Source organism: Geotrypetes seraphini, chromosome 10 (assembly GCF_902459505.1).
Source record: "Geotrypetes seraphini chromosome 10, aGeoSer1.1, whole genome shotgun sequence".
In the NCBI taxonomy this organism is placed as follows: Eukaryota; Metazoa; Chordata; class Amphibia; order Gymnophiona; family Dermophiidae; genus Geotrypetes; species Geotrypetes seraphini.
Window position 1 is genome coordinate 68,782,453 of NC_047093.1, and position 26,234 is coordinate 68,808,686.

Sequence of the window (26,234 nt, forward strand, 5' to 3'; positions counted from 1 at the left end):
AAAAAGCTTACTTTGATTTATCCTCTGGCAGTTCAAGTAGAAACGATGACAGCTGATAAAAGGGTCAGATGATGTAGTGGAGGGTGATGCAAGGTGGCTCGGAGGACGGGATAAGGAGAAGTGAAAGGCAAGAGAGGGTGTGGGAGTCCAAGCATATGACCGTTTTCAAGCAAGACACAATCAACAGTGGTGAATTTAATCATCCACCGTTTCAGTACAGCAGAATTATCTCTGCTGTCTAAAGGTTTGTCTTATGTACCTACTAACTCTTGTTGCCCGTTTCAATTTCACCTAGAATCGGAAAGATTTATGAGCAGACTCCAGCTTCAATTATATTTTGATAAGACAGATGCATATAAAACTGGGATTGCTCTGTGGTACAGGAAGGTTCCACATGGGTCCAATATTACAGTGTCAGAACAGTTTGACATCTGGAATGCAAGCCTAGCAATGGCATTACAAAAACCAGCTCCTCTAAAGAAGGTCCTATGGTCCACACACATACGTTTTGCGTTGCTCTCCCCAGAACTACATGTCCATAAGCATCAAGGACATCAAAATGACAAAACTCTCACCTAGATGAAGACAGGCTAAAAAAGCTGTAAGAAACACAAGGCAATATGCCTCCAGGCCTTAACCGCCAAAATTCAATACTTTTCTCAACACAGTGAACAAGCTACAAAGTCAACCAAGCAACTCTGACTGCTACAAATTCCACAACAGAACCAGCCTTCTGAGTTCCAACTAACCAGCAAGGATTTTGCCACATAATTTGCCAACAAAATTAAAGGTCTTCATCAGGACCTACAGACAGTTCCATTAAAGCTCCCAGTAGCTAATGAGGAAAACACTCCTTCTCCCATCTGCAACTCCTTCTATCAGGTCAAGGCAGAAGCTCTTGAAAAATCCTGAAAGGTCTACGGCCTACAACCTGTCCAGCAAAAAGAGTACAATGAATGAGCTTAGTCCTCATTGAAAGGGCCACTACACTTGTTAAGCCTCTCTTGTGGGAGGGCCTTTCCCAACAACACTAAAAAAAGCTTATAGGTGCTCTCTACTGATCCTTTGATCAGGACAAGCTTGAAAACTACTGACCCAGTCTCTAATATTCCTTTCCTGGCAAAAAAATATATATATTTAAATAATTTTTATTAGAAAGAAAGTACAGACAAGAATCAGGTGAATAATGGACACACTCGTTATCCTGAAAAATGATTGCACAATTCAACATTAATCAAAACCATTGTAAGCATTCAACAATACCATCTCCCTCAAGTATTAATGTTTCTCCTAATAACACATTCACCAACCTAACTTATCCTCCTACCCCAACAACCCATGCCTCTGTGCTAGGTAGGTAGTGATGCTGCCCTAGTATCAGGTATGCTAAATTTCAAGGAAAATTAATATTCTACTCCATGCCGCAAGCATAAGAGGAGCCCAAAAGGGTTCCCTTTCCTTTTGGAATTTTACAACTTTGGAGGAAGTGATGTCAGTAACACTATATCTGTCAATAACCAGTAGATGTATCATTTGACCACACCAATGTGCCAATGAAGGTGCTTCTGTACTGATCCATCAAAGTAAAATTACTTTTTTAGCAATCAACACCATTTTTTTGTAGAAATCCCCTTAAGGTTATTAAGAGTTGGTAAAGAGATGTTATACTCTCCAAACAAAAGAGTGGGCTGAAGTGCAATTTTGCGTCTCCATGGTTGCATTACAAAATGTAAACTTTGTATCCAAAACTTGCTCACCAGAGGACAAAATCAAAACATTTATCCCAAGGTCGCCCCCTGATGTTTTACACTTATGGCACGTATCCTGCTGTTGGTTCATTCGGTTCAGTCAAAAGCGCGCGCCGACAACCGAGCGTTGACAACTGAGCGCAGGACCTAATCGCGCCGAAGAAAAACCGTATTTTAAAGGGGTCCGACAGGGGGGTGTTGGTGGGGAACCCCCCACTTTACTTAATAGAGATCGCGCTGGCGTTGTGGGTGGTTTGGGGGGTTGTAACCCCCTCATTATACTGGAAACTTAACTTTTTCCCTGTTTTTTTAGGGAAAAAGTTAAGTTTTCAGTATAATGTGGGGGGTTACACCCCCCACCCCACCCCAACATGGCAGCGTGATCCCTATTAAGTAGAGTGGGGGGGTCCCCCACACCCCCCGTAAGAACCCTTTAAAATATGGGTTTTCTTCGGCGCGATCAAGCCCTGCGCTCAGTTGTCTGCGCTGGGTTGTCGGTGCGCCTTTGTCCTCGCGCGCTTTTGACCCGTCACCGGTTCATTGAGATAGTCTGCTGTAGCTCTTCTGACCAACAATTAGCTAAGGCATTGAGGGGGTCCTTTCACTAAGGTGCACTAGCCGTTTTTGTGTGCGCTAAACACTAACACGGCCATTATATTCTGTGGATGCGTTAGCGTTTAGTGCAATAAGGCTAGCGTGCCTCAGTAAAAAAGGGAGTGAATGGCACCGAAGGTGGCGCTTCTTGTATAGCCATATGATGATAGCACAATGGCACTTTGGGAACCGAAGGGGTACAATGTTGTTTTTGCACCTCCTCAGTTAAGTGTTCTTTTGGCAAAGTTCCCACATAGTATAACCATTGCCAGTATGCATAAACATCTGACTCTGGTATTGTGTTCTTTTTCTAATTCTGCAAAAAGTTCCATATTACCATCAATGTCGCATACTTGGGTTAAATAACAGATTCCTTTTGTTTCTCAATCCATCGTGGTTTTATTGTTATTTCCTGGAGGGAGCATCAGGCTTTCATGAATAGCTTCAAAAAATTATAACGCCTGGAATGCACTCCCGGAAGAGGTTGTGGCTTAGAGAATGTCACGGTGGCAAAATTTATCACCGTTCCTGTCCCCGCGGATAACCACGGGAAATAATCCCATGCCATTTTCTAGTGTCTATTTCAACCTCAATCCTTCTACACCAGCATTCTTCACAGCAAAGCTTGAGGGTCAATGGTTGTGGCCATTCATACTCCGATTCTTCCCTCTCTCCTGAAAGAATGATATGAAGATGGTTTCCCGCGGTTATCCACGGGGACGGTGATGAATTTTGTCACCTTGTCATTCTCTATTATGGCGGAAACTACCATTCTAGGATTTAAGGGCAAGTTGGACGCACATCTCCTTGCAAGACACATTGAGGTATACAAGTGACCAAGGTCCTCGTCGGGGAACACCAAGCTGAGCCTCTGCGGGTGCGGACCACCGGACTAGATGGACCCATGGTCTGATCCGCTGTGGGCATTTCTTATGTTCTTATGATATTATTAGTCAGTATACAATAAGAATCAATACTCCACTCATATGAAATTATCTATATTCTGTCACTCATTCTTATACTCGTCTTAAACCAGTTGATTAGTCATGTGTTGAGCATTTTATAAGCATTTTTTTAAGCACACTGTTTGTGCAGGAAAAGGCCTCAGAGTTAAGGAGAACTACATTCACTCATCGACATTCACTGTCAGTGTAGATGTAGTCCGAATGTATATTCCATACTATAATCACTGGCCAAAAACCTGCTTAATGCATTTTTACTATTAGTCTTTAACTTATAACTCTTTAACTATTTTTAACCTATTTTATCTTTTTTTTTCTTAATTGCAGCTTGTGATTAATATATTCCACACTGGAGCTCTGAATACAGACCACTTCACAGTTTGAAAAAAAAACTAACAGAGGTTTACTTATCTTTAGTGTTTGTAGTTGTTCAGTTTTCAATCATAGATTTCATTTACTGTGTGCCACTACAAACTACCGGAACCAGGACTGGAGCTATATATGGAGACATTACTCTGTTGGGATGTCTATATAGCCACTCTGCTAAGAATGTTGGCCTCTCCTATGTCCCAATAACTGTTATTTGTGCATTTTTCATTCTGACTTTTTTTTTTTTTTCCAAAAAGATAGGTACACTGAGGACAAACATATCTAGGAAATGACCATTTTTGGGGAAAAAATATTTTATTTTCATTTCATTTATTTTAAATTTGTAACCTGCTTTATAGACATTTTTCAGGTTTGAAAATGCTCATTTTCTCTACTGGATTTTTTTTTTTTTTTCCAAAATCAGATTTTGACATACTGAAAATCAGTATCATGTTTACGAGGCTGGCAGAAACAGGTATCAATGATACGGTATTTACATGATTCAAATCCTATTGTCAGACAGACAACAATCAATTCTGAATGTTGTTGCTGCCCTGAAAACTGCCAACTCCACCCTGGCATTATCCAGATAGCACTAATCAGTAAGGATATATAGCGGCACTATCTGCTCAGCTACAGCAGCTTGGGTACTGAACTGTGGGATGCCACAGGGGATCCATATTGTCTCCTATTCTATCCAATATCTACCTGAAGCATTTGGTTGAGCTGCTTTGCTCAATGGGCATAAAACTTTATATCTATGTTCATACCCACTGAACCAGATCTACCCACAGCTTTGAATAAGCTGACTGTCTGAATAATCGCAACTCAGGAATGGGCAAAAAAAAACACCACGCTCTGCCTGAACCCAAGCAAAACAAAGTTTCTTTGGGTACCTAACACAAGTGGGCAAAACCCTTACTTCAAAAAACCTTTTGGGAAGTATGAACTTCCCTTAAAATCACAGGTCTGGAACACTGTTAGACTCATCAGTCACTCTGATCCTGCAAATTCATACAACCTTCAAAAATTGTCTCTACTACCTGCGGGAGTTATGAAATCTCTCTCCATGTATTAAAAAGACAATTCTGACTACAGTGATCTATGCAATGATAACATCACAACTAGCCTACTGTAATGCCCTGTACACATGGCAAACCACAAAGAGTTTGCATCAGCTCCAACTAAGGCTGCAGCACAACCGAAAGAAGACTGCATGTGGCAGGACCACACCATACCCTTCCTGAAAAACTTCACTGGCTACTACTACCTTACAGAGCTAAATTTAAGAGTGTGTTTGATTTTCAAGGTCCTCAGACAAAATAGGCCAGAAAGATGTGCAACAGGCTAACTTCTCAAAATTAAAACTGTTCGAGCAAATTTTGGAAACACATCACTCCCTAGACCTCCAGACTCTTCGGGGAGCCATGCCAGCTCAGCTGAACAGGGATATATTCCCCCTGCCTCGACCAGCTTATGGCTGCTGCAGTCTAGCGGCAAAGATAGGCGGCTGAAATGTAGGCTAGCGTTTTCCAGGTCTACATTTCAGCCGCCTATCTTGGCGTGAATCGTGGCTAGGTAGCTGCTTTAGCCTGCCTAACGCCACTTCCGGCATTGGCCACACCTACTTTGGCATTTTGCAGTCTAAAGCAGCTACCTATCCGCGATTCCAGCCGCCTTTTATTTAGGTGTCAGTAGGTGCTTCAATCCTGTTATTTGCAGTTTCTGACGGTGTTTTTCAAGTAACAGGAAGGCACCTACCACCATCTAAGTTTAGGCGCTGGTTATAGAATTTCCCCCTTAATCCTCTTAGGGAAAATGTTTGAAGTACCTGTATGTAAACCACTTGTAGTGTGATTGTAAAACTACAAAAAAGACGGTATACAAGTCTCAATCCCTTTCCCTTTACAGAATATCAACCTTAACAATGCAAAAGTATGCATATAATTTAGGCATGACCACTTGAACAGCCATAGAGCTGGTGCAAATGTTAGTGCCTGTAGTATGTAACAAGAATATAAGAGTTTCCATACTGGGACAGACCAAAAGGTCCATCTAGCCCAGTATCCCGTTTCCAACAGTCACAAGCACCTGGTAAAATCCCAAAGAGTAAAACAGATGGCTAAACACACAAGTAATTCACAGTAGTCTAATAACTTACACATGTAACAGTACACCCTACCCATTCTCCATTGGGACTCATCCATGTATACACCACCTTCAAACTAAACACTAATATATTTGATGCCACATCTTAACATATAAGCCCAAAGCGAGTTGTTTTCAGTACAGAAGTACTTTTGGCCTTATTAATCTTTTTTAAAACTGTCAGTTTTTCGTTTTTATTGAATTCTTCTTAGATTCAATATAGAAGTGATTTTTTTTTTAATAATGTTCAGTAATATTGGGTAGAGTTTCCAAAGGTTTGACCTGTGACTTAGAGGATAATTTTAGATAAAGTCACTTACCCCTGGATTACATAGAAAAAGATGGCAGATAAGGGCCACGGCCCATCTAGTCTGCCCACCCCAATAACCCTCCCCTACCTTTCTCTGTGAAGAGATCTCACTTGACGATCCCATTTTGCCTTAAAATCAGACACGCTGCTGGCCTCAATTACCTGTAGTGGAAGACTATTCCAGCGATCAACCACCCTTTCGGTGAAGAAGTATTTCCTGGTGTCACCGTGCAGTTTCCCGCCCCTGATTTTCCACGGATGCCCTCTTGTTGCCGTGGGACCTTTGAAAAAGAAGATATCCTCTACCACCTCAATACGGCCCGTGAGATATTTGAACTTCTCGATCATGTTTCCCCTCTCTCTGCATTACTCGAGTGAGTATAGCTGCAATTTATCCAGCCGTTCCTCATACGTGAGATCCTTGTACAGGTCGCCAAAATTTGAGTACAGATTCCAAATTTGCACACAGATTAATTATGTAAAAAGCCATTAACAATGAACAGTTGTAATTGGCACTCATTTGGGTTGACAAACAGATCTGCCTTGCAGCTTATTCTATAAACTTTGTGCCTAAATTTTAGAGCGCACAACTCAAAAGAGGGCATGGGAAGGGCAGGTTAAGGATGTTCCCAGAGATTAGACGCATGCATTTATGTATTTATTTATTTCATTTTCTATCCTGTCCTCCCCAGGATGGGTTTTAGGTCAACATACATAATATACAGTTAACAGGTTACAATTTGCCATAGTTATGGTACAAATCTTTATCCTAACTCGACTAGAATAGGGTCATTTACACATCCAACTGCCATTGGTTGCGTGCACAAGATCTGTGCTAAAGGGCGGTCCGCGCAGAGCACCCTTTGCTGACTACTACTTTAGCACGGATCTTCCCAATGCCTAACTTTGGGTGGCATTTATTAAATTTCCCCTTTAATGTGTACAGAGCAAAAAGGCATCTATTTGCAGCCGTTTTTACAAAAACATCTAGGTGTCTATGGGTCCTTACAAAATATACTAGCACAAATCCTGCAGAAATGAAAGAATTTGCATACATTTATATCACTTTAATAAAGTGGGTAAATTGTGACTGTCTAAACTTCATCCAAACTCTATTCCAGATCACGCCTATACCGAGTTGGGTACAAGATTGTACAGGGCAATTTTTATAAGAGGCATTTTACGCATATATACATCTATGGAATAGTTTTAAACTATCAACAGAGAGAGAATTATTAGCACTGCTGAAGCAGCAATGCAGCGAACCGGAGCCCTTTGTCAAATTGAGACAAAGGGCAGAAAATGCAATCTTATGCTTTTTAAAATAAGTCATTTTTCTATACACGTGGAAAGGCATTTTTGATATGACGTCTAAATCCGAGTTTAGACATTTTACAGAACATGCACATTTTCAAAACTGGCCATTTTTCAAATATGTGCCTATCTTTTTGAACCATTTTCAGAAAAAAAAAAAAAAACTCACATCCGCAAGAAAAATGCACAAAACTAGCCATTGGGATATACAGGGAGCTAACATTTTTAGTAGACTGGCCACAATGACATCCTAGCAGGGTGTATGGGGAGCCCTTCAAAACCCATCGAAAACCTAGTGGAACCATCTTTACATCATACCAATAGCCCTTATGCCTGCAAGTGTCACCTATATATAGGTACAGTAGGATTTGGGTGGGTTGTGGAAGGCTTATGCATTCCACCATAAATTTATTAGTCCCCATCTCTACGACTGACTACATCACCACTAGGCTACTCCAGGAACCTATTTGCTGCTCTAATAGGACTACCTATAAATCTAAAGCTATCATAAAGGCTGGTATGTACTGTTTCATGTACATCTTTGGGGAGGTGTTAAAGGGGCGTTAGTGGAGGAGTTTGGAAGGTCATGCCTACATCCTTACAGTAGGTATCTGGTCAGTTTGGGTACCTTTTCAGGACTTATTAGTTATTAAAAAAGGTCAGGCCCCAAACATCCATATTCTTAAATGTTTGATTATGGCAGAAAAACATCTAAATCAAACAATGCACAACTTTATGCTGTAGTTCAAGGAAGCTACAACTATCAACAACTCCTCCACCTGATAGTATGATTTTCTATCAGCTGCCTTGCGTCCCTTTACTTTTGCTTTTTTTTTTTATATCTGAGGACAGAGTGGTCGCAGGTTTGGCGGTAAAATTGATAGGGGTAAAGCCTTGATAAAGCTCTAGTAGCGAAACATGTCGGCGTGATGTTTCCCCTAGCCAGAGACCACAAGATAAAAGCTATGTACATGCTTAAATGTTAATAGATTGCACAAAAGCAATAATTCAAACGTATAAGATTGAAATTAATAAAGGGAACCGATGAGGAGCTGGCACATAAAGCTTAGAGCAATGAAATCTAGTTGAGCTCTGAGTGGTGGCGCTGAGGATCCCAAAAAAAGTTTAAAAAAGCAAAAGTAAAGGGACACAAGGCAGCTGATAGAAAATCATACTATCAGGTGGAGAAAAACATCTAAGTCATAAGCCCACCCTAGTCCCACCCACCTCACACCTCTAACATGCCCCCGTGAGATTTAGACAAACTGCAGATGAATAGCATAGATATCTGTCTAGAAAATAGGTTTTGAAAATAACGACTTGGAAGGGTTTGTCAAGAAAATTATCCATCTGCTCTTTTATGCCACTTTTTGGATGTTTGTTTGTTTTTTGAAAATGAGCCCCATAGCTTCCAGCTACAATAAAAGGATGCTGTATTGGTTAAGGAATGATAAATACATTAGACATTCCTTTTGAAGAGAAAACCACAAAATACATAGCTATAGACAGAAAATGGCTCTATATGGTACACTACCTCTGGTGTGGCGGAGGTGACCATCACACTGGCCATGAGGCCATTCCTTCTATACATGCTCTCTCCTGGGATACAAGGTGATTATTTCATCCCCAGCTGGTGACGCACCACGATGAATGGAGAATTCCTGTAACACAAAATCACTTTAATTGCTTTAGTCATTAATCATCTAACAATAAGAATTAAGTGGGCTTTTTAGTAAAGCTTAACGCACACTGAATGCTAAGAAGTTCATTTTATATTTACAGGCTTCTTAGCATTTAGTGCATGCTAATTCAATTAGTGTGCGCTAACCTTTAGTAAAAGGGCCCCTAAGTGGCTTGTCCCATGGGCAAAAAGGATAGAACAAGTTTATTAAAAGATACAGAAAATTGATCATTAATAAATGGAAAAATTACAGAAGAACTGACAAATTATAGGAATATTTCATAACTGTGTTTTCACTCTAGAACAGTGGTCAAAACCTGACAAAAGGGTTTTCAGGATATCCCTAATTAATATGCATGAGAGAGATCTGCATATAATGGAGGTGCATATCATTATGGGCAGCCTCACACCCCTAGCTGGCTGTAGTCCCCAAGAACAGATTTCAGAACCACAGCTCAAGCATTCATACTATACAAAAAGCAGTGATTCTACATAGCAGCATGTTAAACTCATGCTATTAATATTCAATATACTATGTTTAGTTGATCAAAAGATTTGTCCAGTTAGCTGGGAGACTTCATTGGACAAATCTTTGCAACAGTTACACTTGCTAAAGCTTTTTCCACACATAAAGGCTTCTTCACAGACAGAAAATATCTTCTATAATACTGCCCTATGGTACAAGCATGTGCTCATACCCAAACCAACAACTGCTGTGTATGGACGTTCCTGGGGTTGTAATATGGGCAGGGCAGGAGAAGAGTTACAACGTGTTCCTTGGCTTTATAAAAGTACACAAGTGCATGTATAGCTGTAAATGTGTGCATCAGCTGGTTCTTTGTGCCTTCTTTATAAAGTCACATGTGCATCAGTGTGATAGAGTCAGCTGTCACCTTGGTACTCTCAAACACTTTCCCTTCTCGGGCTCCTTTCTAGCCCACAACTAGAAAGGTTTATCTGAGGTGGTTTCTTCCGTGGGACCTCTCCCTTTGGGACCCTCCTGATTAACTACCTCCTAGGGCATTTTATCCTTCTTTCTAGCTGAGTCCCACGCTTCTGCATCAGCTGGACTGCATCATTCTCTCAATATGCCTCTGGGATCTGGAGTCCACTTATACCTTTGGGCTAGCTCCCCCTGCTGCCCAAAGGTATATGTGCAGCACTGGGGAGGGAGGATCCCTGACCCCTCACAATCTTAGAAACATAGAAACATGATGGCAGATAAAGGCCAAATGGCCCGTCTAGTCTGCCCAACTTAATCAGCATAGTTATTTTGTACTTCTCATATATTGTAAGTTATGTTTTTGTTTTTTTTATTGTTGATGCATTTTCAAACAATATCACAAGTATCCACTTGTTACAGCAAATTAGAATATCCTATAACAACCAAAAAAATTCCAATATTAACATAAAAAAATCAAAGGAAAATCTTTACAGTACAATTCTTTTAAATTGAAAAACATTTTCCCAGGAATAATTATAAACTCTTAGTAAGACCTCAAATATAGGAAAGAGACAAATTTCAGAGAAAGGGAGATCTCACAAACAAAAAATAATTATAAAGAAATGGCTTAACGTGTTGTATACTTCCGGCCTTCAATTACTGTTACCCTTACAGCATTTTCTTAGTATTCAGAAAGCTACGAAGATGTTCAGGAGTATAGAACATATAGTTAATTCCGGTGTATCTTATTAAATATTTACAAGGATAACTAAGCAAAAAGGTTGCCCCCAGACTCTTTACTTCTTCTCTCATAGCAAGAAATAACTTCCTCCGATCTTGAGTAGTTTTTGTCACATCAGGAAAAATCCAAATTCTCTGACTCAAAAACAGGGCCTGGGAATGTCGAAAGAAAATTCTCAATATCGCATTAAGATCTTGTTCAAAAACTAGAGATAATATAAGTGTACCACGATACTCAATTTCTTCTTGGGTGGCTTCCAATATACCTGTCAAATTATTCAAATCAATAGAATGAGGATCATTTTTTTGTTTAGCCGGTAAAGATGATTCAACTTTTCTTGGAAGATAAAATGCCTTATTTATAGGAGGAATTGCTTCAGCAGGAAACTTCAAATTCTCAATAAGATACTTTTTAAACATATCAAGTGGAGTGGTAGTCAAAGACTTAGGAAAATGTAGAACTCTAAGGTTAAGTCTCCTACTATGATCTTCTAGTACTTCAATCTTCTTTAAGAAGAAAAGTCTGTCTTTAACCAAAGTTTCAGTTGACTTCTGAACTGAAGCAAGTTCTTTGTTCAAATTTACCATTTACCAGTGGTTTCAATTTGAATATTGTGTACCGAGGTAGAAAGGTCATCCAGTTTACTCACTATTGTAGTGATATCACCGGCAGATTTTGTAGCCGCATCTTCTAGCTTCTGGAGTACCCGCCAAATGCTGTCCAATGTCACCTGAGTCGAGCGGGAATCCTCCGCTCCTGGACTTGATGAAAACTCAGCACTCAGGGCGACGTTATGTTTAAAATAAAAAAAAAATCAGCTTCTAACCGGATAGTGAGGATGCCATTTATCCAGTCAAGTCAGGTTGCATAAATGGTCATCTTAACATTATCCAGATAAGTTATCTGGTTATTTTTAGGACAATATATTCAGCTCCTTAGCTCTTGATCCCATTCCTCTTAATCCTAAGAATGAACCCAGCCACTCCCAAAATTAAGATAGACAAAATTAGCCAGTGGAATCCATGAAACAAAAAAAAAGTACGACAGAAGACCTCTAGTTTAATATTTATTTATTTAATTTGTTTTCTATCCTATCGTCCCTAAAGAGCTCAGGACGGGTTACAGGTTAACATACATAATATACAGTTAACAGGTTACAATTTGCCATAGTTATAGTCCAAGTTTGTTTTTGGGTGGGGTTTTCCTAGTATAAGATTTTGTCCTAACACAACAGATACTAGGGATCTAATACCTATAATTGTAAAATATAGTTTACAGATTAAAATTGTTACAGTTAGCAATACAAGTTTTTTTTATCATAATGTGACACATACGGAGGATCTGGTATCAATATACATTTCTTTGAAATCTATTAGTTGGGGGGTTAATTGAACAGGTAAGATTTTATTGCTTTCCTAAAGTTGAGGGGTCCTTCAAGGGATCTTATCTGTGGGGACAGTCGATTTCAGAGGGTCGGTATAAAGTGGGAGTAGGATCATCGTTTGGCAGTTTGCAGTTGTAAGGCACATCCAGGGTGCGTTTTGAGGCATATTTCATCCTAGGAGTGGAGGAACCTGTTTGGCACGTATAGAGGAAGCTTGGCCATCACATAGCCCGGTGCCATGTTCTGTAAGGACTTGAATGCTAACATCAGGCCCTTGAAGACACAACATTTGGCTATGGGCAGCCAGTGAGCCGACAATAGAGCCTCAGAGACCGGGTTGTGAGGATGGAGGTTCTTTAGAAGTCTGATTGCCAAGTTTTGTACATGCTGGCGACATTGTATGTTCTTCGCCGTGAAACCATTGAATAGAGCATTGCAATAGTCCACGTGGGAGAGGACTAAGGCATAGAGTAGCTGGGTGGTCAGACTCAGAAAAGTAGTTCCTTATTTTTCAGAATTGTCTCAGGTAGTAAAATGAGGAAGATACCATCTGAGAGATGTGATTGGAGAGTGATATGTTGGAGTCAAGGAATATTCCTAGGCCGCGTGCTTGGTCTTTTGCAGTTATGGTAGTTGAGCCCCACTGTAGAGGGGGACAGATATAGTTGCAGTGTTCTTTGCAGATACAAAGGAGTTCCATCTTGGAGGCGTTTAGTTGTAATTTGACGACAGGCATCCAGTTTTTGATTTCTGAAAGGCAGTTCAGGAGTTTCGCAATCTGGGTGTCACAGGTTTCTCCTAGTGGTAGGTACAGTTGGATGTCATCCATGAAGGAGTGAATCTGTATTTGATAGTTATGGGCTATGTCTAGGACAGGTCTAATGTAGAGACTAAATAATAGAGGGGACAGCAGAGCTCTCTGCAGAACACCGTATTTGATCAGTTTTAGTTTCGATAGCACACCGTTGAGCAGTACTAAACTAAACTAAACCTTAAGTTTATATACCGCATCATCTCCAAGGAAGTGGAGCTCGGCACGGTTTACAAGAACTTAAAATATAAGAAGAGAAAGGAAAAGGTTTACATGAGCTTATATATAGAATGGAAGAGTAAGGGGAAAAATAGAATTACATGTTAAAGAGCCAAGTTTTCAGTACGCTTTGGAATCTATTATTCAGGAAGGAGGCATTATAATGCAGCATCTCAGATACCAATTTCAGAGAGCCGTGTAAGGAAGAGAGGATGGTCAACAGTGTCGAACGCCGCACTGAGATCCAGCAGCACCACAAGGACATCATTATCCTTATTCATGATTTTCCAGCAGTCATTAATGATGTGAAGAAGGACTGTTTCAGGACTGTGGAATTTCCATCCTGATTGGAAGGAGGAGAGGGCTCCTTGTTTGTCAATGAAAGAGTGTAACTGATTTAACACTGTTTTTTTCCAGGATCTTGGAGACGAAGGATAGGTTGGAGACAGATCTAAAGTTGCCAGGCACATTAGGGTCAAGTGTGGGTTTTTTCAAGATCGGTCTGATGACCACTGACTTCCAGTTTGAGGGCACTACGCCTGTTTGTAGAAAGGTGTTGAGAGGAAGGATGGAGTCTACAAACACATTTTTCACAGCCACCAGGAGGTGTGGTGGATAGGCATCTAGATTTGAGCCAGCAAGGCGAGTTGTGTCTAGTATTTTGGTGATTTCATCATGGGAGACAGTTTCAAGGAGTTAGGTTCCCCACTGAAGATTTAATTATCTTGTCTAAGTTGGGGAGGGATGATGTCTGTAGCACAGCAGAGTTGAGGTGAGACCGTATTGTGTCTACTTTCTCAGCAAAGTAGTCTGAGAACATTTTGCTACTGAGTTCGGTGTTAAGGCATTAGTTGTCTCCTTGTGATGTTGTGAGCATCTTTTTTTGTTAGTTTAAAAAGGTTTTTCATTCTATTGGGGGTCTTTAATAGTTGTTGGGAGTAGAATATCTTTTTAGCCTCTAGGGTTGCTTTTTTATATTCTTTACGTAGTTCCTTCCATTTCGACTGTTAAGCCTGTATTTGTACAATTTCCTTTCCGCTTTCCTTAGTTCTCTTTTCTTAGTTCTTAGGTCTTTGGTAAACCAGGGGGAGGAGTATTTGCGGGGATAGTACTCAATCTCTTTGACAGACATTAGCCCTTCATAAAGGGTTTTTACCTCAGTGTGCCAGTCCACGGCAGCCTCTTCAATAGAATCAAACTTGGTTTTTAATGTTTCCACTAGGTTGGCAAGATCTGTGGAGAGATCCTCTAAGTTGACAGTATCGTTGTTGTATATTTTATGTTGGGTTTGTTTCTTGGTTGACTGTTGAGTAGTTGTGTAGATGTGGTTGAATTAATCAAATGGTGATCAGACCAGGGTACTGAGTTCCAGTGGTCAGCAGAGTATCTTTTTGAGACAGATTAAGTCTAGGATGTGTCCCGAAGAGTGAGTCGGTGAGGGGACCATTTGCTTGAAGCTTGTGTGATGCAGTATAACAAGATTGTCTTTCACTGAATGATAAGCTTTACACAGCAAAATGACATGGAATAAGTATTAAAATGACAGGAAGCCAAGATTCATTTATCAATAAAGGACTTACGTGATCAAACTTCTTAGCTCCTTGGATCAACATGACCACAGTGTGTTGTATTATTTGAAGTAATTACAATAATGCTAATTCTTTGGAGTATAGCACTACAATAGCCCAGGCTATTGATGGTCAATGAGAAGATGAGAAAATGCATGGATTTTCACTTAAACAGTGTAAAAAACATCTTGGCATCCAGACATCAAAAAACATAGTGAAAATCTTGTTAATCAATAACCATAATCAATAATCAATCACCACCCGCTGAGTAAGGAAGTTTTTCTTTACTCAGCGGGTGGTGGACACCTGGAATGCGCTTCCAGAGGATGTAATAGGGCAGAGTACGGTACTGGGGTTTAAGAAAGGATTGGACAATTTCCTGTTGGAAAAGGGGATAGAGGGGTATAGATAGAGGATTATTACGCAGGTTCTGGACCTGTTGGGCCGCCGCGTGAGCGGACTTCTGGGCACGATGGACCCGGCAGAGGCATTGCTTATGTGCTTATGTGCATTCTCCTGTAGCATGTAAGAGACAGCACGATAGATATCTGTAATATTCACCATATGGTCTAGGTCAAGGGTAATCCTCCCTCTTGATCCCCACATTAATAAAAGATTGATCCTTCTTAAAATGTAATTCTTTTAAGGCATTTCTTAGGCACATTTTCTAATGTTTCCCTATGTCCCGTGAGCTCTTGAGATTGTATATTATCACAAGCTAATATGTATTTTTCTTATGGTTATGTCATTGCTTGATGAATTATGATGGCTATTCCAGCTTGGGAGAAGAAATAAAACAGTTGTTTTTCGTTAGCATCCCTCGCAAGTCCACCAAAAGACAGAACTAATGATTTATCAAAGGTAATTCCTAGGCATTAAGTTATAATCTTTTGAAGCTCACAAATAATACTAGAAAGGACAAAATGTCCTTTCTCGTCAAAAAACATTTCATTAATGTAGAATTTTAGTCGTACTTACTCATTCATGTCAGGACTTTAAAGCGTGCTGATGCTGAATTTAAAAAGCAATAGGAGTTCCAAAGTCTGTGCAATGTCGTTGTTTTTTTTCAGTAAGTAAAATTTCACTGATGGCTTTAGCAGCACTGTCAATGCATATGCACAGTGAATTAAAGAGATGGAAAGTTGACAAATGATGGTTTGTCAGTCTGCATTAGATCTATGCCAAAAAAAGGTTCCTTCTTTCCATGCAGATCAAATATTTCTTTGTGGCATTAAAAATATTAACAAAACAACTCTTCACTATAAAACATTTAAAGATAATATGGTCCTTCAGACATGAAAAGAACTTGAAGTTCTTTATTTATAATATTTTATAGTGAGTGTTGTTTTGAAAATATGATCTAACATTTCTCCCTGTTTCTACACTGGAGTTTTATTTTTGGGGATGGGCATGCGATTAGAAATGTTAAAGCAAAGTTCAACGTAACTGATTATTCTTCTTTTCATTTCTCCATAGCATTACTGACATGATGAGAAAGAGCAAACAACAACAGCAGCGGAGGAGACAAAGAAACAAAAGTAGTCTTTTATTTCATAAATTCATCCAGTTGAACGCCAAAGGTGACAACATGATTTCTGTTTCAGCTATAAGGCCTGCAACAGGAGTCTGATACCTTGTGCAATTTGCAACTCTTTGAAGAAACTGGGTTTGATGATAAAAACTAAACTGTGATGATCAAAAACCAACGCTCCTAGAGAAACTCTGTAGGCAAATGCTGTGGTGTGCACTGGATTGCAGGTTTTGTAAAGTGTTGAGCAGCATCACAGGCTTTATCCTATCTCAAGAAGACATTGAATGCTTGATGGTTTGGAACACCATTGGTAGATGACTACACCAAAGTGTACATATTTAGCTATTAGCAAAGTATGTTAAAATTCTGTTATTTTCCCCAATAAAGTGCAGATATTGAAGGTTCATTTAATAAAATACTGGTAGATTTTTTGCATAAAATGTCTTTTTATCAATGTATCATTGCTAAGTATGAAAACATAAAAGTTATCTAATCTAATCTAGTCTTCGGTTTATATACCAGGTCATCTCCCAATGGAGCTCAACTCAGTTTACAAGTAATTAAAGACCAGGAAAATAAGATTAAAGGCATAAGAGGAAAAAATGTTGTAAAGCTAAAAGTTTGTTGAATCTTTAGGTATACTGTTCAGGTATTGTGTAAATAATAAAGTTTTTAGGACTTTACGAAATTGTTGTAACTGATCTATCAATCTGACAGTTAGGAAGCTCGTTCCAAGTTTCTATCAGTTTGTAAGCAAAAGATTGACTCAGCTTCCCTGTCAATCTTATTCCTTTAAAGGAAGGAAACAGTAGTTTATATCTCCGGGAGCGCGTTCCATGTGTCCACCACCCTCTGAGTAAAGAAGAACTTCCAAATGCTAGGAAGTTCTTCTTTACTCAGAGGGTGGTGGACACATGGAACGTGCTCCCGGAGGTTGTGATAGGGCAGAGCACGCTACGAGGGTTCAAGGAAGGTTTAGATAAATTCCTGAAGGATAAGGGGATTGAGGGGTACAGATGGAAGTAGAGATAGGTTATAGGAAAAGTCAGGGACCACCTAACAGGTCATGGACCTGATGGGCTGCAGCAGGTGCGGACTGCTGGGCACGATGGACCTCTGGTCTGACCCAGCGGAGGCAACTTCTTATGTTCTTAAAGGAACCAGAGGGCCAAATATTCTGTAAAGAAGCTTAAAAGTGACACATGCACATTTAAACTAGATCCTAAAATGGATTGGGAGCCAATGAAGCTTTCTCAATAGATGGGAGACATGATCGTACTTTCTCTTCCCAAAGATGAGTTTGGCTGCTGTATTCTGTATCAACTGGAGCCTTCTTAAACTACCCTGTTTGATACCTAGATAAACAGAATTACAATAATCCAACTGGGCAAGAACAATAGACTGTACCAACACTGAAAAGTGGTCTTGATAAAATAATGATCTAACTTTTCTCAGCATGCGCAGACTAAAAAAACACTTTTTTACCAAAGAATTTATCTGTTCATGAAATGTGAGTGATAAGACTAGGACAGTGGTAGGCAATTCCAGTCTTCGAGAGCCAGAGCCAAGTCAGGTTTTCAGGATATCCATAATAAATATGCATGAGATATATTTGCATCTCAAGGAGGCAGTGTATGCAAATCCATCTCATACATACTCAAGGACCGGAATTGCCTACCCCTGGTCTAGGGTAATACCCAGAACTCTGGAAGAGAAATCTATCTGTAACGAAATATCTGTTTTTAGTGTAACAGAGACAGGGAGATTTTCCAATCTTGGCCCAATTTAGTTCTGGCAGCGTTCAATTTCATTTGAATGGACAACGTCCACATTTGAAGGTCAGAAATACAACAGTCTATATTTGAAACTAGATTACTGAGATAGGGATCAACTTCCAGTAAAATAAAAATATCTTCTGCGTAGATGAATATAGTCTCTACAGTTGTGAGACAAAACTTTTTCAATGAGGTCATATAGTTATTAAACAGAATCAGCAACAAAGGGGAACCATGGCTTGGTTTCCATGCAGAGGATGATTCACCCTCTGAATATACCTCGTAGGATTGCAGTGATAGGAATTTACTAAACCAATTCAGAACTACTTGATTTAAGCCAGTGGTTCCCAAACCCTGTCCTGGGGGACCACCAGCCAGTCGGGTTTTCAAGATATCCCTAATGAATATGCATGAGAGAGATTTGCATATAATGGAAGCGACAGGTATGCAAATCTCTCTCATGCATATTCATTAGGGATATCTTGAAAACCCAACTGGCTGGGGGTTCCCCAGGACAGGGTTTGGGAACCACTGATTTAAGCCAATATTTGATAACATATGGATCAAGATATCATGATGGACAACATCAAACACAGCTGACAAATCAAACTGCATATTTATTTTACATCTGTAAATTTTGAATCTTTGAAATTAATGACACTAAGAGGGCTTCTGTACTAAAATTTGGTCTAAACCTGTGTTGGAATGGTAACAAAATGGAGAATTTCTCTAAATAGTTGGAAAGTTGGCTAGAAATAATAGATTCCATCATTTTTGTCAAAAGGGTATATTTGCGAATGGACAGTAATGGGAGGGAACTGAAGGGTCCAAATCGGTACTTTTCAATAGGGGTGTCAGGATTATGTTCCCCATACCCAACGAGAAATGACCGTCTTCAAGAAAATGATTTAATACTGAGGTCAGCCATGTAATAGCCTGTGAGGAAATACCCCCAAAAAGATAAGAAGGAAAAGGATCCAATTTACAACTATACTTTTTCAATTTTTCACACAATGTTAAGACTGTTTCTGAAACTGAATCAAAACTATTCCAAAAATGATCCACTGAAGTTATCATTTGCCCGTTAGGGCTTAAAAGAAAATCGTCAGGGTTTAGAGCAGGAAAAGTGTCTCTAATAAGTGCAATTTTATTGTTAAAAATTTTTGCTAAATCCTCTGCAGTTAGAATACAGTTTTGCTTTAATCTTACACTCTCTGAGGTTAGTGAGCGCCAAATTTTAAAGAGGGCGTTACTTTGATTATCTGAACCGGTTATCTTAATGCCATAATAATTTTTTCTTGCGGTCTTAATCTCTAGATTATGGACTCCTTTTACGAAGCCACGGTAACAGTTTAACGCGCGTAATAGCGTGCGCTAAACCGCCGGCCACGCTAGCCACTACCACCTCCTCTTGAGCAGGCGGTAGTTTTTTGGCTAGCGTGGGAGTTAGCGCGTGATGAAAAGTCACGCGCGTTGAAGCCGCTACTGCGGCTTCGTAAAAGGAGCCCTAAATTTCTTGATGCTACTGTAACTCTCTAAATCCGTTTATCAGATTCTATGTTGTTGTTTTTTTCCATTTCCGTTCCAATTTCCTGCACCCTGTTTTAGCTCACAATGATATGATGTATACCAGAGTGCCTTCCGAGCATAACTCACTGATTTAGTAGTTAATAATAATAATAATAACTTTATTCTTGTATACCGCCAACAATCTTGCGACTTCTAGGCGGTTCACAACGAAGAGAAACTGTACAGACAGCAACTTACAGAGTATAGCTGAGAACATCTGATAGTAACAACAGTGATAATAATAGCAACAGTTTATATACTGCAGGACCGTGAAGTTCCGTGCGATTTACAATGAATTAGAGAAATTCCATAAATTGAATGGAGCAATCATAGTTAGAGATCGGAGGTTAACAGTTTGCAAGATCAGATCTGGGTGGGATTACGAAGGGGGCTATTGTCCTGAATCGTTACCTAGGTATTTCGAGAACAGGAATGTTTTTAGGTGTTTTCTAAATTCACCATAGTTGTTTGTGTGTGTAATTAGTTTTTCTAAGTCTTTGCCCCATAAGGCTGCTTGATACGATAGAAGTTGTTGATGGTATCTCTTATATTTGCATCCTCTAGCCGGTGGGGAAACGAATGGAAATGAAGTCTTAATGGGGTTAAGACTTGAAAGATATTTTCAGATGTTCCCTTCCATATATTTTCTGACGATTTATCAGGAGAAATACATGGTAATGCTTTTAATAAATTGGACCAGAAAAGGTTAGAACAGATCTTTTTCTTAATAATTACAGTTCGTTTCTGCTGTGCATAATCATTAATAGAGGACATAAAGATTGGAAGACAGAATTCCTCAAGAAAGTGATCCGACCAGGGAACCCTCCGCCAATGAACCTCATGTAGCCCAGTTTGTTGGTACATAAAATCCGTAAAACTGATAAAATCTAACATGTGACCCTTTTCATGTGTAATGGCTTTTGTAGGTAGCGATAAATTAAGAGAGTTCAGAAGTGAAACAAAATCTAAGGTATATTTGTTTGTAGTGTCATCTAAGTATAGGTTAATATCTCCAATAATCAACAACCTCGGGTACTTCAACAGAGCTTCTGTTATAGTGTTGGGAGATCAATTCTATAGAATCCTTCCAAGGTACAGGGGGGGCGGTATAACAACAGTATTCCTAAAGAGTCCTGTGATAACTCATCCTTAAATGACATTATCCTTAATAACACTCATCCTTAAATGATACTATATTCGAGTTCAGGATGGCAGGCTTTATCTGCAAGAGAAACATTAAAAAATGACCTGAAAATCAGTCCCAATCCCCCACTCCTAGAGGTAAAAATACTATGTAAACCTTGTGGACAAAGCTCATTTTGAATAAAAAGATCCCTCTGATCAATCCATGTCTCAGTGATAAACATTAGATCAGGATCAGTGTCTAAAAATAAATCCTTAATAATCTGTTGCTTATTGCACACAGATCTGGCATTATAATAAAATTCACTGTACAGATCTGAATTATTATTATTATTAGACAGCAAGACAGACTTAAGTGCATTCTGATTCCTTCCAAATGCTAATCTTCTACGGTAATTTTTTTCTATTTCCAACAACTACTGGAATTCTCTGACCTAAACAGATGTTATTTCTCAAACAGTGTTCCAGTGGGTTGGAAAGAGAAATGGTAGTTGAGTATGTTAAATTGAAATTTGAGATAAGAAGTAAACATAATACCCATAGCATTGACTCCATAACTCTAAAGCACAGGTGTCAAAGTCGGTCCTCGAGGGCCGGAATCCAGTCGGGTTTTCAGGATTTCCCCAATGAATATGCATGAGATCTATGTGCATGCACTGCTTTCAATGCATATTCATTGGAGAAATCCTGAAAACCCGACTGGATTACGGCCCTCGAGGAGGGACTTTGACACCCCTGCTCTAAAGTTTAAAAGCCCACCACAAATAGACAATAACTTATCTAGTCCAGTGACCTGCAAAGCTGAATCTAAAAACTAATATTAAAATAAGTTAAAATAAAGTACAAATCAATACCTCATGAATAATACTGAGACAATATTAGAAAATCAGAATACATAGCTCAGTGCCTGATACAGCTCAATACCTACCACAAAACAATGCCTTAATAATCTGTGCTAATAGTAAATCACAGATCGATCTCTGATATAAATCAGCACCTAATTATTTGTGCTGCAAATGCCAGGATACATGGCTTAATACCTAGTTTCTTTGTTTACCGCTCAGGCTTCCCTCAAAGGCCGCTTAGAAGGTGCGCCAAACGGCAGAGCACCATTTGGCACAGCCTTTTAAGCCACCAGCGACCTACGGTGCAAGCTCACATGCCCCAGCTGGGATCAAACACAGTCAGTGGTGCAGAGCAGATAGTAAGAACCGCTTCCGCTGAGATTTTTAAAGCCACCAGTGACCTACAAGAAGACAGAGGGGGAGCCGAACAAACTCACACACTGGTTCATAGTCTGTCGCACGCGAGACACCAGCGCGCTGACAATCCAGCACTGACAATTCGGCGCAAGAAAGAAGTGCGCCACGGAAAAACTTCATTTTAAAGAGCTCCGAAGCGGGATGTGAGTGAGGAATCCCCCCCACACACACACTTTACTGCATAGTGTTTGCGCTGCTGTTGGGGGGGGGAGGTTTGGGGGGTTGAAACCCTGCATTATGGAGAAAACAGAACTTTTTCCAATTTTTTTCGGGAAAAGTTCAGTTTTCTCTATAATGTGGGGGGTTGCACCCCCCACACACACCTCCAACGGCAGCGCAAACACGATGCAGTACAGTGGGGGGGTTCCCCCCAAACCCCCTGTCAGAGCTCTTTAAAATAAAGTTTTCCCGCGGCGCACTTCTTTCTTGTGCCGAATTGTTAGCGCTGGCTTGTCGGCGCGCTGGTGTCTGGCGCATGATTATCCCGTCACTTACACGCCCCAGCTGGGATCAAACACAGTCAGTGGTGCAGAATAGATGGTAAGAACTGCTCCTGCTGAGATTTTTAAAGCCACCAGCGACCTACAAGATGACGGGGGGGGGGGAAGCAAGCTCACACACCCCAGCTGGGATCAAACACAGTCAGTGGTGCAGAGTAGTTATAGCTATATAACCAAGAAATTTGTTCCTTTAAGCAAAAATAGCAGCATATTTTAAGAAAAACAGAGCTTTATGCAATTAGTGGCTTTGAGTGACCCCAGAATGGACTTTAAAATAATTATTTTCTGATCAAGCACAATCAAATTTATTCCTAGGATAAGCAGCATAAAATCTGTTTTACCACTTAGGATCCAGCTAGGTACCTGGGGACTTGGGTTGGTCACTGTTAGAAACAGGATGTTGTGCTTGATAGACCTTCGGTCTGTCCCAGTATGGCAACTCTTAAGTTCTTAATTAAGAGAATAGGCAACAAGATCTGATTTCCCTTTCCATGTATTAACAAAGATCAAGGAAAAGAACTCATGGTGATCAGGCCTCGGTTGTACAGTGAAGCCTTATGAGAAGATGTTAGGAAGAGGAGAAGATGTTGGGATGATGTTAATAAGATGTGGAGGGGAAGGGAGAGCCAGAGAAAAGCACAAGAGCACAATTTGAGTGTGAAAGCATGCACCACCAATCAACCAAAACACCATAAACTCATAGACAGTACTAACTCACAAACATCTACTCCACATATTAGCCTATATTCATGCAGTATATACACATGCCCCAAAAACACAAACAGTCCACTCCCATGCACTCCACACACTTAAATATGTCTTCCTACCAAGTTACTATTCATACAATCCCCCACTCACATATACAACCCAGCCATCCACTCAGCAAAAAGTGCCCATTTGCAATGCTTTTAGTGTGCCTTTGACAACTTGTCTTTAACCTAGTTCTACAGCCATTTTCTACCCTGCCACTCTGGGATTTTTTTTATCCTCCTCTTCCTAGAATGTAATAACCCTCACCCTTTTTAATTTTCCTTTTCATGAACCCCACTGAATTTTACTATTTAGACAAAGGAGCTCAATTTCTAAAAGAAGTTCACTTTTATTCAGCAGTAACCCTCAGTGGTTACACACCTAATTGTGGAGACTGGAGGATCAGATTCTGTATAGGACACTGGTCTCAGCAGCTGCCTAAGAAGCGGTTGAGAATCGCACATCGGCATCCTATACAGAATCGCATTTGCCCTAAGGAACAGATGCCTAACCCCACTTAACCACCCTGATTCTCTAAATCAGTGTTTTTCAACCGCAGTTCCGCGGCACACTAGTGTGCCGCGAGATGTTGCCTGGTGTGCCGTACGGTCAGGGCCGCCATCAGGGCAGTACCACCAGTCTAGGGAGAGGGGCGGTCCGCCCCACGTGGACAGGAGAGAGCTGGACGGGGGACCCGCGGAGTTCAATACATCTCGAGCCGCGAGGCTCGTCTTCTGTTCCTGCCTGCCCTGCAGCTAACATATAGCCGATCGCAAGCGTTCCCCGATGTCAGCGCTGACGTCGGAGGGAGGGCTTAAGCAAAGCCTGCCCTCCGACGTCAGCGCTGACGTCGGAGAATACTTCCGTTCGGCTATTTGTGTGCGGCAGGTCAGGCAGGAAGCAGAAGACAAGCCTCGCGGCTTGAGCTTCGTTTTGCTGAGAAAGTTGCAAAGATGGGCTGGTAGGCAAACACGGAACACAAAAGGGGGGAGGAAGTGCGTTTTGGACACAAGGCATGAACTTGGGAGAGAGGAAGGGAGGGAAAGAGATGCTGAGGTGGGGGAGGGAATGCGTTTTTGGACACAGAAGAAATGGACTTGGGAGAGAGGAAGGGAGGGAAAGAGATGCTGAGGTGGGGGAGGGAATGCGTTTTTGGACACAGAAGAAATGGACTTGGGAGAGAGGAAGGGAGGGAAAGATGCTGAGGTGGGGGAGGGAATGAGTGTTTGGACACAGAAGGCATGGACTTTGGAGAGAGGAAGGGAGGGAAAGAGATGGTTGTGTACACGGGGAATAGAAGAAAGGAGAATTTTTGGTCATAGGGAGGGAGTGAGGTACAGATAGTGGCATACCAGGGTGGGGGGGGGCGGTCTGCCCCACCCCGGGTTTACGTCCCAAGGGGGTGCACAGCTGGCCACCCTCCAGTGTTGTCCCTAGGCCGGCAAACTGCGGCTCTTTAGCCACTTGAGTGCCACCGCCGCCAACGGTGTTGTTGGCGGTGGCAGCATTATAAAATATTTTCTTTGTGTTTATTTGATTCCTATTCAAGAGAATTACTTTATATATAGTCAATATAGGCACAGAGTTAAATTTTTTAACATTTTCTAATGGTGGTGTGCCTCGTGATTTTTTTCATGAAACAAGTGTGCCTTTGCCCAAAAAAGGTTGAAAAACACTGCTCTAAACAGTGCCCATGTCACAGGTGACGGTTAGAGAATTTCCAAGGGATCCGTTGACATCAGCTGATCGTGGCAAGGAAATCTCTCTGCTGTGATCAGCTGAGCGGCCATGACAGGGTTCCCCCCCCCCCCGGCCCCATGAAGTCCCCTTGCAGGAGGGATGCCCACTCCCTCCTGCCACCGAACCCGTGAACCCCCCCCCCCCCCCAAAGCTTTCAGGCCCACTCCCTCCAGCCTCCAAACCCCTGACCCCCCCCAACACAAAGCAATCGGGCAGAAGGGATGAATAAGCCTTCCTGCCGCCGAACCCATAAAGCCTTTCTGAAGCGGCTGGGCAAAAGAGATGGCCACTCCTTCCTGCACCCAAACCTCTGAACCCTTTCTGAAGCAAATGGGCAGAAGGGATGCTCACTCTCTCCTGCCTCCGATCCCCTGTCGCACCCACTGAAGACCGGCAGGAGGGATGCCCACTCCCTCCTGCCACAACCCCCCTGAACTCCCCCCAAACTCCCAATCCCCATGAATAAACTCCCTCCACCTGACATCCCACACCCCTAATTCTACCCCCCAACACCCAGCACCTTGTATTTGAAAGTCCAGCTGGAGGGATGCTCACATCTTCTGGCCGACCAGCCCACCACTTCAAAATGGCGACCTTCCCCTTCCCAATGCATTCTGGGATGCACTGGGGAAGGGGCCTTTAAGGCTCTGATTAGCTCAGATGTCTAAGGCCCATCCCATGGGATGGGCCTTAGGCACCTGTGTCAACCGGAGTCTTGTGCATTCTGGGACGCAATGGGAGTGGTCTAAGACTACGATTGACCAGATACCTAAGACCTCTCCAATGGTGGCTGGAGGGAGTAGGCATCCCAGCCACTTCAAAAAGGGTTTGGGGGTTCGGGGGCAAGAGGGAGTAGGCATACCTCCTGCCCTGCCGCTTCAGAAAGAGTTCAGGGGCAGGTGGGAGTTGACATCCCCCCTCCTGGGGGACTTTGTAGGAGTGGGGTTCTCTGCCACAGCCACTCAGCTGATTGTGGCAGGGCATTTTGCTGCCCTAAATTTCAGGCATCTACTGCAGCCCTAGGGAGACATCTAGGGCTGTTTAAGCTCACCCAAGGCCACGTCCAAGCAAAATCACGCCCAAGCCAATCCTTGGGCAAGCTTAAGTATCCCAATGCGTCTCCCTGCACCTGCGATAAGATGCCTACAGTGCAGGTGGCTTGCCTCCTTTT

The 26,234-nt window shown here is 41.4% G+C and overlaps 1 protein-coding gene across 1 annotated transcript in view; it reads right to left on the minus strand.

The window, feature by feature from the left end:
• The window catches only part of RALGPS1 (Ral GEF with PH domain and SH3 binding motif 1), a 643,064-nt gene that overhangs the window by 491,931 nt on the left and 124,899 nt on the right, over window positions 1-26,234 (minus strand). Inside the window, 1 exon segment of the mRNA XM_033960779.1 lies at window positions 8,980-9,106. Within this exon segment, the coding sequence (XP_033816670.1) occupies window positions 8,980-9,036 (57 nt within the window). The 5' untranslated portion in view covers window positions 9,037-9,106.